The sequence below is a fragment of the Halichoeres trimaculatus genome, unplaced genomic scaffold (assembly GCF_033239565.1).
Source record: "Halichoeres trimaculatus isolate MK-OKI-2021-1 unplaced genomic scaffold, fHalTri1.1 fHalTri1_scaffold_12, whole genome shotgun sequence".
NCBI classification, from domain to species: domain Eukaryota; kingdom Metazoa; phylum Chordata; class Actinopteri; order Labriformes; family Labridae; genus Halichoeres; species Halichoeres trimaculatus.
In genome coordinates this window covers 27,245,342-27,258,096 of record NW_027437190.1, presented here as the reverse complement: position 1 = coordinate 27,258,096, position 12,755 = coordinate 27,245,342, and the positions used below count along the sequence as shown (strand labels likewise).

Here is a 12,755-nt window from a genome sequence, read left to right as displayed (position 1 = left end):
GTTTTCCTTTTTGGCTTATTTGAACCATTATGCTAGAGAAGCTCATGTTTTTATAGTTTTTTCTAAGTTTCGCATTTCAATCTCTTTTATGTTTTTGCTATTGTTAGTTCTTTGAGTAAACTTATACCAATCAATCAATTTTCAAAAAACGAATCCCTCGTCATCTTCTAAACCTAATATCATTCTACAGCTGCTTTAGTCTGACCTATTCCCCTGTCAGGTCCTGATTGTTCAGTCTCTCTGATTGTTATTATTCTAATGAGTCATTTTTTTTTTTTATTAAACATGGGATAGTAAAGAATACATACATGTGATTTTCCTACTACGAAGATCACCTTTATTATTATTATTATTATTATTATTATTATTATTATTATTATTATTATTATTATTAATCCCTGGAATTCCCTGAACAATGTACTTTTAACCTGGAACGCTACATGGTTATGTAGTGAAATTGCCTGTACAATAATAGAATAAGTACATAAGGGCTATAGATAAAATAATAATAACAGAGGTTTATTAAATGGGAAGGTTCCCACATTTTACGTTTCAAGTACGCTAAATATTTGGCAATTAATTGGCTTAATTATCTGTAAAATTTATGGATGTATATAAATGAGTTCAATCCATCCACATGACACTAAACTCTACCAACACGTGACAGGAAAACGAAAAAACGCGACTACGTCACTTTACTCCAATGCGGAAGTGATCGTCATCGTTAGAGCTGTGAGTTGGAAGGTCTGTGAGATGAGATTAAATTGTTATAATTTCGAGGATATAATTGGACGGGGTTTAATATTTTGAATGAACGAAGGTTTTTGCTCAACGCGTACATATTTTGCGGACAGACTGTAAATAGGTCAGTGCTTTTAGAGCCTCGGAGCCGTTAGGAGCGGTTGGATTTTCTGCATGTCTCGTGAGGCAGGCTGACAGTTTACGGTGGAATCAATTATTTCTGCATGAAGATGGAACATTTTTGAATGAATATTTACTTTTTTTGGAAACAGCTTACTTGGCATGTCTTTTAATCTGCAATAGTTCAGTTAATATTGTCATAGCAGAGAAAACAATTTTTAAGATTTTCAATCACTTATTTTTTAGACCGTTCAAAGCCAGAACATGTCGTGGATAAGAGAAGGAGAATTAAACATACTGCAGAAGATTTCAGCAAATATCTTGAAGGTAAGCTATTTCTTTGTTTGTATATCATTGCCTAAACTCTTTAATTTGCGACTCATGTATTTATGTTCTATATAATCCCAAGAAATGAGATTAACCATTTCGCCTCAGAAAGACATTTGTACTACCTAATGTTAAGAGAACCAAACAGCTGCCAAGTTTTGGAGACGTTTTCAGAATCAAGCAGAACTCCTCTGGTTATCCTGAAGATGAAATATTGTATTCAAATCACTGCACAACTGAAAGTTTCAACTTATGTGTCAGTACTAAACATGCTAAAATTGGAGGTGGTGCATCTGTAAGATACCCCAAAATAAAAGCATCAGGAGTGCTTGTGATGTTATGGAGCTGATTTTGATGTATGTAAATGCTGCAATGGAATAGGTCTCAGACTAGGAAATAAATTGTATCTTCATCAAATAAGATATGTTTTAATTTTTCAGACAAAGTTTGAATCTGAATGCTATGAATGACAGTTCCATACAGGCCAAGGATTTTTGTGCCACATGTTTTGGACAAGATTGCTTTGTTAAGATTGGGCACACCAAAATCATCTCAGCCCATTATTTGTCAGAGGAGCATGAAAACAAAACATTTTACTCTTTAATTATTGGAAAAACATAAAACTTGACGAAAATACAAAATTCAGATAATGATTTTTGACATGTAATCTAGTCCCTTAAATAACTTCTTCTTACCCAGGATTGTTTTTTAAAAGTTATATAAATTTATGTTATGCAAATCTTCAGAAGAAGTTGTCACTAGTCATACTCCACTGAAGACTCCAAATTCAGTTGAAAACTGTGACTAAAGCTTTTGAGTGTAATTTGGGGCAACATTTTTAAAAAATGCTTTAAAAAGATCAATTAAAAAACGTATTCATCTCAATAGATTGAAGGAATGTCACAATAGAAGACATATAAAAGATTATTTGGCACACTCTCTACAGCTGTACTGTTATTGGGGATGGTTAATTTCTCCATCAGTAAGTCAAACCTCTCCCTTTCCCCCTCATCTGCACTATATCTCCCAGGCTGGACCCATGCCCAAACATGTGGCCTTCATCATGGATGGGAACCGGCGCTTTGCACGCAAGAAAAACATGGAGCGTCAGGAAGGGCACATGCAGGGGTTCAACAAGCTAGCAGAGGTGAGGTTGTGTTTAGATCAAACTATGTGCTCTTAGATGGGCCGCCATTTAAAGTTTTTGTCATACTGTGAACATCTCTTCTCCTTCTGTTCACTTCAGACGTTATGTTGGTGTAAGCATCTGAACATCCAAGAGGTCACGGTGTACGCCTTCAGCATCGAGAATTTTAAACGCACTGAGGATGAGGTGGAAGGGTTGATGGAGCTGGCCAAGCAGAAATTTGAGAAACTATTGGAGGAACGGTGAGTATTAAGAAGTGGTTTCGGAGATGTTGATTTATAAATTAACTCATATATTTCACTTTGTAGACACTGCTCAAATTCAACTAACTAACTAACTTAAAGCTCTAATGAGGTCCTTTTAACTCATGAAGCAAATTAAAATTGATACGCCAAAGGAGAATGCTAGTTTGTAAACTATTATTGTCTGAAATCAGTGCACAGAAGGCATCATACCAGAGGATCAACAGCATACTAAGAAATAACCTCCATACATCTATAACAGCAAATGTGCGCAACAAATGACACATTTGAAGGAAAGCATGATGAGGTTTTGTCAGAAAAAACTACCTCATGATGTACAGGCAAAGAACAAGACAGTAATAAGATGTACATCTCTGCACACAGGGGATGCAAATTTGACACAAACTATTGCTAACAGTACTGTTCAGTACTTATTTGAGTAAAATTGCTCATTGATTTTTTCAAGACATCCTTAATGATAAATATGAGAATTTGAAGCCCCATTGGACATAAATAGACAAAAATCTGACATGGATTTTACCTTGGACTTCTTCTAAAATGGCCAACAGGAAAAATGTGACTCAGAAGAAGAAAGGAAGTGTGTGCATATATATATAGTTGTTGCTGTTTTTTGTTAGCACTCATTTTCCCTGAGTGCACCAGCAAAGCTAGTGTCCAGAGTATTGTATCTAAGTATGTTACATGCTAAGATGCTAAGTATCTTACTTTGCTTTATCTATGAAAAGGTGGTTAGGTGAGGCAATGAGGCAAATGGAAAGGAAGAAGATCAGGAGGATACATAGATTGATTGACAGACAGAAACGTGAGAGCCCTCTAGGCAAACTTCTGGCTTGTTGTTATGTTTTTCATAAATATCTTATGATTAAATGCTCATTTCCCTTATCCATATTTATTTTAATGCCATAGACTGGTGTGTTTTGCAGCTGCCTATTATAATTTACTTTTTAGGTAATCTTCATATCTTTTATCCCACAACTTTTCACTGTAACTTTTAATCTTATCTTTTGAAATCAGATTTACTGTATTCTTCTGTTTTTGCTATTTTATGTTTTCTTTTTTTAAATGTTTTATGTATCTTATTGACCTCAGATGTGATTTCTTTTTGTCTTGTGTGTAGAAATTTGAATTGCCTTGTAGGGATGGGTACCGAATTAGGTACTTTTATAGGTACCGACCGAATTCTGTCAACAGTACCGGGTACCGATTCTCGTAAAACCAAAAGGTACCATGTTTAGGTACCTGAACACATCCTTGTGACTGTGAGGGAGAGGAAGAGTAGGCGATTTTCCATGCTGGGCATGAACACAGCGTTGCGGAGTTATATATCGGAGAATACATATGTTAAATTGAAAAAACATATCTATTTTATTATCAAACAAATTTATATTTTTTACCACATAAACACGAAAAAGTACAGAAAATTTGTACCGTTGAGTACCGGTACCAATTGCCAGGTACCGGGTATCGGTACCGTATTGTTTAAAATGTGAAAGGTACCCATCCCTATTGCCTTGTCGCTAAAACATGTTATAGAAAATAAACCTGCCTTGCCTTAAATGCAGCAAAGATGATCAAAACAATCAGATACTACCACTGCAAATTTAAATTTGTCAATGATATCAAGTGAAAGTTTACAGGTTACCTCTAGTCTTTGGCCAAAGCAAAATTTAACTTTAGAATCTGAATGATTTCTCGTCCTAGTCATACATACACACAAAGGCTGAAATGCATGCTTGTTTTCCACTTGCCTTCCCTAGCCGAAGTCACCCCATATCTGTTGTTTGATGATCAAGATAATTATCTTACCACAGTAACACTGTTGAAAGCCTGAAGTCTCAGTCATCTGATCTATTTCACATAACCCAGATTCTGTTTGGTGTATGTTATCAGTGTCAGTAAGAAATTTGTCTGACATTGCTCCAGGTAAACTGACTGATCAGCGGGAATTCTTGTGATAGAGCACTTTGCATTTGCGTACATGCAAGTGCCGGAAAAGTGTGTCTGCATTTTCAACACTGTATTCTTCTTCTTCTTCCTGCTCTTTATTTTTTGGGGGACTTTAAATTCATTCAAAGAATTATTTTGTCTCCTCTCCATAAGGGAAAACCTGGAGAAGCATGGTGTGTGTATCCGGGTGCTGGGTGACTTGAACATGCTGCCACTTGACCTTCAGAAGGTCATTGCCAAAGCTGTGGTCACAACTAAATCCCATAATAAGTATGTGCATTCATCTATCATAACTCACTTCTGTGGCTTTGAAGATTAATGACTCAGCTTTTACAAAAAGACAAATAGAGATTATGCTCTGATCTTTGTAAATAAACCACGTGATCCAATGTGTGTTTTTCAGATGTTTCCTAAATGTGTGTTTTGCCTACACATCGAGATATGAAATCACAAATGCAGTAAGAGAAATGGCTTGGGGAGTGGAGCAGGGACTCATCAAATCAAGGTAAAAAACACACAAAAACTGATGCTCAAAGATACTGTCCGTCAGCGATTGCTTTCAGTGATCATGTTTGTGTTTCTGCCTTTCACAGTGATGTTTCAGAGGCATTGCTGAGTGAGTGTTTGTACAGCAATAACTCTCCAAATCCTGACCTGCTCATTCGCACGTCTGGAGAGGTGCGCCTCAGCGACTTCCTTCTTTGGCAGGTGAGGATCAAAGCGTGAGAAACACAGGGATCATTTCTCCCCTTAAGTGTAAAACCAATAAATTTGGGTATCTGAGATAAGTTCCCAAGTCTGTTCCAGTGTTTGTTGATCACTGTGTAGAGTAATGGTAATACTCTTTCAGTTAGTCTCCATAGGTTCAGGTTTTTTAGGTCTAACAAAGTTGTTGTTTGCTAACTAGATGCAATGCATAATTAGATAGATCTATATATTCTAGTTTTACCTCACATTTTTGTTAATTTTTTCATAGGATTATTCCAGTAATCAAGCAGAGGCTCATCCCTGCCAACAACCAGCGTATTATTAGTAAAAGTTTTTTAAGAGTCTGTGTAACATATTTTAAGACACCTAGGCTCTTTTTTTCTGACATATTTTTCTAATACTTGCTTATAAAACTACATGTTTTTTCCACTATTATGTGTGTATAACTCATCACAAAATATCTGCAGTATCTCCTTTGAAACTTCTAACTATTGTTTGTCCTGCAGACCTCCCACTCCTGTCTGGTGTTCCAGTCTATTCTGTGGCCCGAGTACTCTTTCTGGAATCTGTGTGAAGCCATCATCCAATTTCAGTTGAATCACAAATCCATTCAGGTAAGACTCAGTCTGAGAAACAGGTTGTCTTCACTAGAAGATACAAAGCTATTTGATCAGATCTGGAAGTGATCCTGTAGTCAAATACAGTCATTATATTTACTTATGCCCTACCAAAAGTATGTAACAAACCTTCTTGTCTGTTTTAAGTTAAATAAGGGAAACTGCATTTTTGGTAGTTTCAAATGTTTCTAGACTTAACCATGAGACAACAATTGAACACATCAAGTCTCTTTTAAGTAGGAATGCACCGATAACGATCCTGGTATCAGGTATTGGTCTCCCAGTGCCCTTCAAAGCTGGATCCATATTGGTGGAAAGGGGCCAATCTGTGGTGCTGATCCAGGCATCCAGCTCTATGCCTTTTTTAACTAGCACTCTTTGCTACTTGATTTGAAATGTTTCCTCTGATGCACTTTCTTTGTTTTTTTAACTGCATTACCAGTCTACAGGGCATAAAAGTTTACAGTTCTCTTGAATTTCAGTACATTCTGAAACATTGTTTTGCTGGTAAACATTTGAATATTTTCTAGTTTAAATAAATATTAACTTCAGTAATTCCATATACTCATTTTTTGCCTTTTACCGAAAACATTATCAGTCCTATACCACAGTAGGGCATGCAGGTTATTGTTTAACAGGAGTATCTTATTGGTATCGGTCAATACCCAAAGCCCAGGTTTCAATTTTGGTATCGGAAACAGAAAAGTTGGATTGATGCATCCCTACTTTTAGGGAAATTTTAAAACTCGTCCACATTGACATCTTATTTCATGGGACTGATCTGTGTCACTGCTGTGTTTCGATGTAACATCAAAAATCATGCAAATGTATTCCAAAATGAAGAGAAAGTGTCGTGGTAAATGATGCATACAAATCCAGTCATTAACTTTATTACATATACTCAAAGCACACAACTAAAAGGACTTCTTTGCTTCTCTTATACATACTCTATAATGTGAGAATTTTTGGTTCAGCATTCTTTGCTTAAGGCCAGGCTATAGAGTCACAAAAGTGCAGGAAGAAGCACTTTAGAGGACTGAGGGTGTGACATATGTGTCCAGGTTACAAGTCAGTGTTGCATCATGATTTTTTATGAATGAATTGACAACATTCAGTTTCCCAAAACATCACACCAACTTTATCATTTGCCCGTCCTTTTTCAGTTCTTCTTGTAAAATTGTAACACCCATGCTTCTAAGACTTTATTTTCATTGTATTCAGTCAATATATCACTAAATTGGTTGTGGCAATAAGACATAAACAGTTAACATCATCATCACTACAATGAAATAAAATAATGTTTACTAATCAAAACAAAATTAATTCCAAAGTGGGATAACTAACCAATGTTTTGATGTGTGTTGCATTTTAGAAAGCTAGAGATCTGCACCGGGAGCATCAGGCTTTTCAGCAGCTGGAGGCAGACCGTGCCTGTGTTGCAGAGCACCTGCAGCATCATGGGAATGGAAAACCTGTGGACACCCAGAGGAGACAAGAAGCACTGCTGCACTACACCGCCTGCAGGGAGGAACGAATTCAAGACTTCTTAAAAGCACTGAAGCACAAGAGAGACTCTTTCTTTAATGACTTAACCAGTGAAGCCATGGTGGCTTAGGAGAGTTGTAAAAAACAAACCCCATGTTGAAGTGGGGATGAAACCTCTCCCGTCCTCTTTCTGAAAGGGCTTCTGTGGAGACAAGAAGGAGTGAACAGTCTCTGGGAACGGTTTCTGAGTGTTGCTGATTTGGAAAAGTTGAGAGGGCAATTTTACCCCTATGGGGCTGTTTGAAAAAAAAAGCAGAAGAGATATTTATGATTGTAGATCTAAAACAAAGTCTAATATGTGGAAATTTCTGGTCAAGATTTAGTTGAATAACTGTGATGACTCTTTGTGAAATGCATGCTTAGGATTGGAAGATCAAGTTATGAGTGAAAGTCAGAGGCTCTGTTTCAGAGACGAATCCATCCAGTGTTTTATGAATCAGCCCAGTTTTTGTTAAGTTCTTATGGGAGTATTGTTTGTTTGGTGAGTGTGATGTTAATGACATAACTAGATTTTGACCAGCCTTCTTTAACAGAATAAAGTGATTACTCTATGTCAGATAGGATTACGTCATGCATTATTCATTGCTTTGATTTTATGCAATATATGCCAGTACTCTAGGATAAAATGATCTAGCTTTGTTTTTTAATATATTTGCATCAAATGGTTGACCTTTTGTGGCACAAAACATCAATGGAATAAATAATAAATACAGTTCAATAAAATATAAAGATAAAGGTTAAATGTTAAAGAAAAAATATTTCTGAAAATGACAAGATGCTGAAAAATAAAGAGAATTAAAAGAAATAAGATCAGAAAAGATTAAATAAATAAGGCATATTCAAGTTAAAAATAATTTTAAAACCCTAACCCTAGAGCTAAATCATAAAAACTCGAGAAAAAGGGCATTCCAGGTTATGATCTTGACCATAAATGGACTCTCCACGTTATGTGGCATTTTGACCAGGGAAGGTGGACCATATATGCAGCGCCTCCCAATGGCACTCACTGGTACATTCTCCTAAACCACCATTCTGCCTCTTTAAAGAATGGGAGGCGCCTGGAATCACGTGGTACATTTGCGTCCAATGACAGACACCGAAACACAAAACTGGTTCAAACCGGTTTAGTTCTTATATTTCAGTGTATAAACTACAAAAACATTGGTTTGCATTATACATTCGCCATTTTACTCTGCAACCGTTGCGTTGTCGTCCGTTATCTCACCGAAAAAAAGCTCGTTTTTACGGTTATATTTTTGTGAGCTTTTTGTTCATTTACTGCCAACAACATGGGCAAAGCAAAGGTAAGATTTTTATTTTATTTTAATTTTAACTCTACGCTTTAAGTCCGTGTCGTTAAGTTGAGGATAACGCTTGGCTTCGTTTGATATTTGTGCATTGGAGGAACGTCATCATCCCTACTAACGGGACTGCCATGGCGGTCTGACAGCAGAAACACAGTCAGGCATCCTCCCATTCCTTGCTTATTCTATTATTCTAAGCAGCAATCACAGAAATCGTCGAACCGGTTTTACAAGACTCTTGATGCACACGTTTAATTTCACACCCTGCGGCAAAGGGCGGAATACGACCGTCTCTGACATTGCGCGGTGCAAAATATTTTGCACCGTCTCTCTTCCTTCTTTGACAGCGGGGCCTGGGGGGAAATCTTGACAGCTTTGACGCGGTCGCAAACTTTGAACGCGCCATAAATGTGCAATTTATTAGGTCAGTCTTCATGCATAACGTGTGACCTCAATTGATTAATTGTTTTTTTTTTAACATCAAAATACGTTAAGGCACGGCTTGCAAATGTGAGGAAGGAGCTGAGGGAGGGGGTCTGGCAGTTCTTTACTTCATTTTTTTTTTTTTTTTTTTTTGAGTGATGTAAATCAGGTTTGTTTATGCACGTATATTTAAAATAGGTTTGACATTCATCCGCCATTGTAGTATGAACAATATGAGCAATGTAGCACTCCACTTGACTGGTATTTTTTTGCATATTTATGTCGGTGACAGAATTAACGCAGCAGTGGTAAAATTGTATTATTTCGCTTCGGTAATAAGACACCTTATTTATTTATCTTTTTTTGTTTATCGTAAGTGCAGCGTGTTTGGTTTGCAAACCCCGATGAATTGTTTGGTGTGAATAATGAAAATAAGAAATAAGTGTAAAAATACTGTTTTGACGCAAATTCAATCATCCATAATTAAACGTGTTCTTTGAAATATTAATAAATTTACATTAAAAGACAGTTAATCAGAGCCAGCTTTCGTTCGGCAGCATATAGAATATGGCGGTTGCTACAGATTAGTAAAGTAGTAATCTTATCAGTTTCCTAACAGCTGTCCGTCGGCGCGCGCAGATACAAAACAAAGGAAGCTGTCAAGGCGCCAAAGCGCTGTCATGGTGACAGCATACCCCCGATTTTGAATTCAAAAATAGGCGCGAAGTTCTTTGTGGCGTTCACATATCTGTGCATCAGTATAAGTTGCTTTGATGATACTCTCCTTTTTGTGCATATATCTAAAAGATAATGAAAATAAAAAACAAGATTTTTAATAAGCTTTGGAAATAGTTTTTTTTTTTTTTTTAATTTTCTTTGTTAGATGAGCAATAGTTGTTTTTTTAACATTTGCTTTTCTACTTTTGTGTTTCAGAAGACTGCCACTTCCTGTGAGGTATGTACAAATAAAAAAAATGTTTTTCATTTTGAGATTCTCTTTCTGCTAAGGATAATGTACATCCAGGGCATAATCATCAGAAATAGGGTGTGAAAAAGTTGGCTTAAGTCTGCAATGACCTCTGAAAACATGTCTATTTCTGTCTCAATAGTTAAGGAAATCCCCTCGGCTGGCACTGGTAGGTTTCGAGACACACAACACTGTTGTCTAGGTTATTCTTGGTACAACAAAAGATCCCTCTTTAAGTGATTTAACATTCAGATACATTTTGCTGCACAAAGTTTCTGCTTTTACGCCAAATATACATACAATTTATTGGGATTAAAATGATAATTTAAAAAAGGTTTATTTTGAGAGAAATTAATTACAAAGTATTAAATTACACCATTCCCCATACATGCTTGACATACTCTTTCAAAGTTGCTTTCTTCTTGTTTTTCAGAAACCCCAAGCTCCACCAGTGGAGAAGAAAAAGGCGGCTGCAAAAGTATGAAACACTGATAACACACGCCTCTGTGTGCTGTGTCACATGTGAAACCGATTCTTGGCCTCGTGGCCTTGAGTTCCTTTAAAGGGAATTAAATTTGCCCTAGTTTTGGGATGAAAAAAGACCTTTGAGAAGCAATTTAGATGTTTTCGTACATGTGATTTTGTTCATTAGAATGGGGCATGTGATTATTTTAATGTACAAGTGAGCTCTGATGTGTTTGTAATCAAATGTAACATCATTTTCAGAGGGCACCCAAAGCAAAGAAGGGCAAGGCAGCCGAGAATGAGAACGCCAAGGCTGAGGTAAGCAGATTAGGCCAAGGAAACTCACTAAATTCAAAATTTTAGAATAAGATAAAACTATTAAAAGGAAGTACATAAAAATGTTTTCCAAAAGTGTGCAATGTAAGAAGATGTGCTGGTATCCTTTGAGTAAAAAAGGGCTCGGATAATAAAGCCAAACGGCAGCTGTACACATGCACAAAATGATATTTTACTATTAAAACAGCCTCAAGATGATTAGATTAGAGAGGAATGTGTTTTTAATCTGTCAATTTCTTATTTTCTGTCCCCAGGAGACAAAGGCTGAGGTGGCTGAGGCCAAATGAACGAGGGGTTGATGTGCTCACTCTGTGTACTTGGTGATTGTACAGTTTTAAATAAGTATTTTTTACCAAGTTTTATATTACAAAAATGTCATTTATAGGTTTGTTTTGGGCTTGCACTTGATGTAACAAAACTTTGTCACGTTCATATCCATTTAAAATGAAGTTTCGTCCATATCTTGTAGACGTGGCATTTTTAGTTCATCTAATTCTTTTTTTTTTTTAACTGCTGAGTAATAGATATTTTTCAACAAGCCTGTTCTGAATTTAATTTTAAACATTATAAGGCAGCTAAAGCATTTTGTTAAAATTGAGGGAGGAATTGAATTTTCTTTTCTCTCCTTGAATTTTAATGTTAAACTAATAAAAAAAATTGCTTACCAAATGTTTTGAAACACTGTATGTTAACATGAGATCTAGTCATTGAAAATGCCACAGTGAAATGCTGTTATTAGGTCAAACATTTGACATATCCCAAAAAATGTATGTTGTGAACCCGGTCATCAGATGAAACGTTATCTTAAGTTATGTTTCTGTTAGGGGAAAAGGAAGCTTTTCTGATTCAATGGTTGATCTAAATGTTCTTGAATAAAAATGTTCAAAATGTCTGCTTGGCATCTCTCTGTATCTGCTTTTGTGTAACCTAAATATAAACAATATTCCCTAAAGGGTGTTTTTCTCTGTCCCTTGAAAACCACTGAAGATTGTACAGTCATTTGTTTTTGGCCTTGGAGACAAAAAATTCAAAACATTTTGCAACAACTAATTTCTTATCTAGATGCTGAAAATGTAAATTCTTGCTAAATAAAAATGTGACTGATTATATCTTATCTGTTTTAAATGTTGCTTAGTTTCTTTAAGAAGGTATAATGACCTAATACAAGAGACTAAACAAGCTTTCAAGTCAATATATGTATGTACATATATATTTTTTAAAATAAGGCAAACACTTGTTTAGATTGCAGTTCACAGTATTAATCATTTCATGTTTTTTAAACCACAGTGTATAAAACCTTGGATAAGATTGGACATTCTTTCTCCTGCTCTCACCTGTATGTTGCATTTATAGAAATGATGCATTATGAATGACCAAAGCTGTTGAAGTTTGACTTCTTATATTAGCCTGTTTATTGGCTATGAACACAAGCTTGATTAATTAGCAGCAAAGAGCTAACTTGCTTTTGATTCTATGCCTCTGTTTTCGTGTGTTTTTAGTATTCCTACATCCTGAACTGAGTGGCATTGTTTCCATATTTACATGAAATATCTTTCTACAAGCAAAATTTCAAATTTTTATGTTTGTGCAATCAAAAACTTCTCTTTAATCCATAACTTCGTACACAACTAGATTATTTTATTGAATAAAGTAAATATTTATGCTCTTAGATAATGATGTAAAATCATGAAATTAAACAAAACCATGAGTAAATATCTCCGAAACAAACAAAAGGCCTGTACTATTTCAAAGCTTAGCTCTGGATCAACCTGCAGCTTATTTACACAGTCAACCAGTAGAGGACAGTGTCGCACCACAGCAGACGGCTGAGGCAGTTGTTTCAGT

General features: G+C 35.9%; 1 protein-coding gene and 1 long non-coding RNA gene across 5 annotated transcripts; both read left to right on the top strand.

The window, feature by feature from the left end:
* Positions 1-652: 652 nt before the first annotated feature.
* Positions 653-8,083, top strand: dhdds (dehydrodolichyl diphosphate synthase). 4 transcript variants are annotated; one of them, XM_074683744.1, is made up of 9 exons: positions 653-732; positions 1,108-1,188; positions 2,219-2,335; positions 2,435-2,577; positions 4,699-4,815; positions 4,949-5,050; positions 5,139-5,253; positions 5,760-5,867; positions 7,243-8,083. In XM_074683744.1, exons 2-9 carry the CDS (start codon positions 1,126-1,128, stop codon positions 7,483-7,485), a joined length of 1,008 nt encoding a protein of 335 aa, XP_074539845.1. In that variant the 5' UTR covers positions 653-732; positions 1,108-1,125; the 3' UTR covers positions 7,486-8,083. The 4 variants fall into 4 exon arrangements, with proteins under 4 accessions (XP_074539845.1, XP_074539844.1, XP_074539846.1 ...); XM_074683743.1 differs by having other exon boundaries at positions 660-744; positions 7,243-8,082; XM_074683745.1 differs by having other exon boundaries at positions 729-865.
* A 406-nt stretch (positions 8,084-8,489) lies between these two features.
* LOC141800815 (uncharacterized) lies at positions 8,490-11,802 on the top strand. Its single transcript, XR_012599353.1, has 6 exons — positions 8,490-8,719; positions 10,077-10,097; positions 10,252-10,278; positions 10,543-10,587; positions 10,836-10,892; positions 11,165-11,802. It is a non-coding gene; the product is annotated as an uncharacterized LOC141800815 (long non-coding RNA).
* Positions 11,803-12,755: the final 953 nt, after the last annotated feature.

Bases quoted from the DNA above. Each gene is read 5' to 3' on its own strand.
- dhdds (XM_074683744.1), top strand. From the start codon at position 1,126: ATGTCGTGGATAAGAGAAGGAGAATTAAACATACTGCAGAAGATTTCA. The intron at 1,189-2,218 runs GTAAGCTATTTC...TATATCTCCCAG, and splicing joins TTTCAGCAAATATCTTGAAG to GCTGGACCCATGCCCAAACA. The intron at 2,336-2,434 runs GTGAGGTTGTGT...TGTTCACTTCAG, and splicing joins GGTTCAACAAGCTAGCAGAG to ACGTTATGTTGGTGTAAGCA.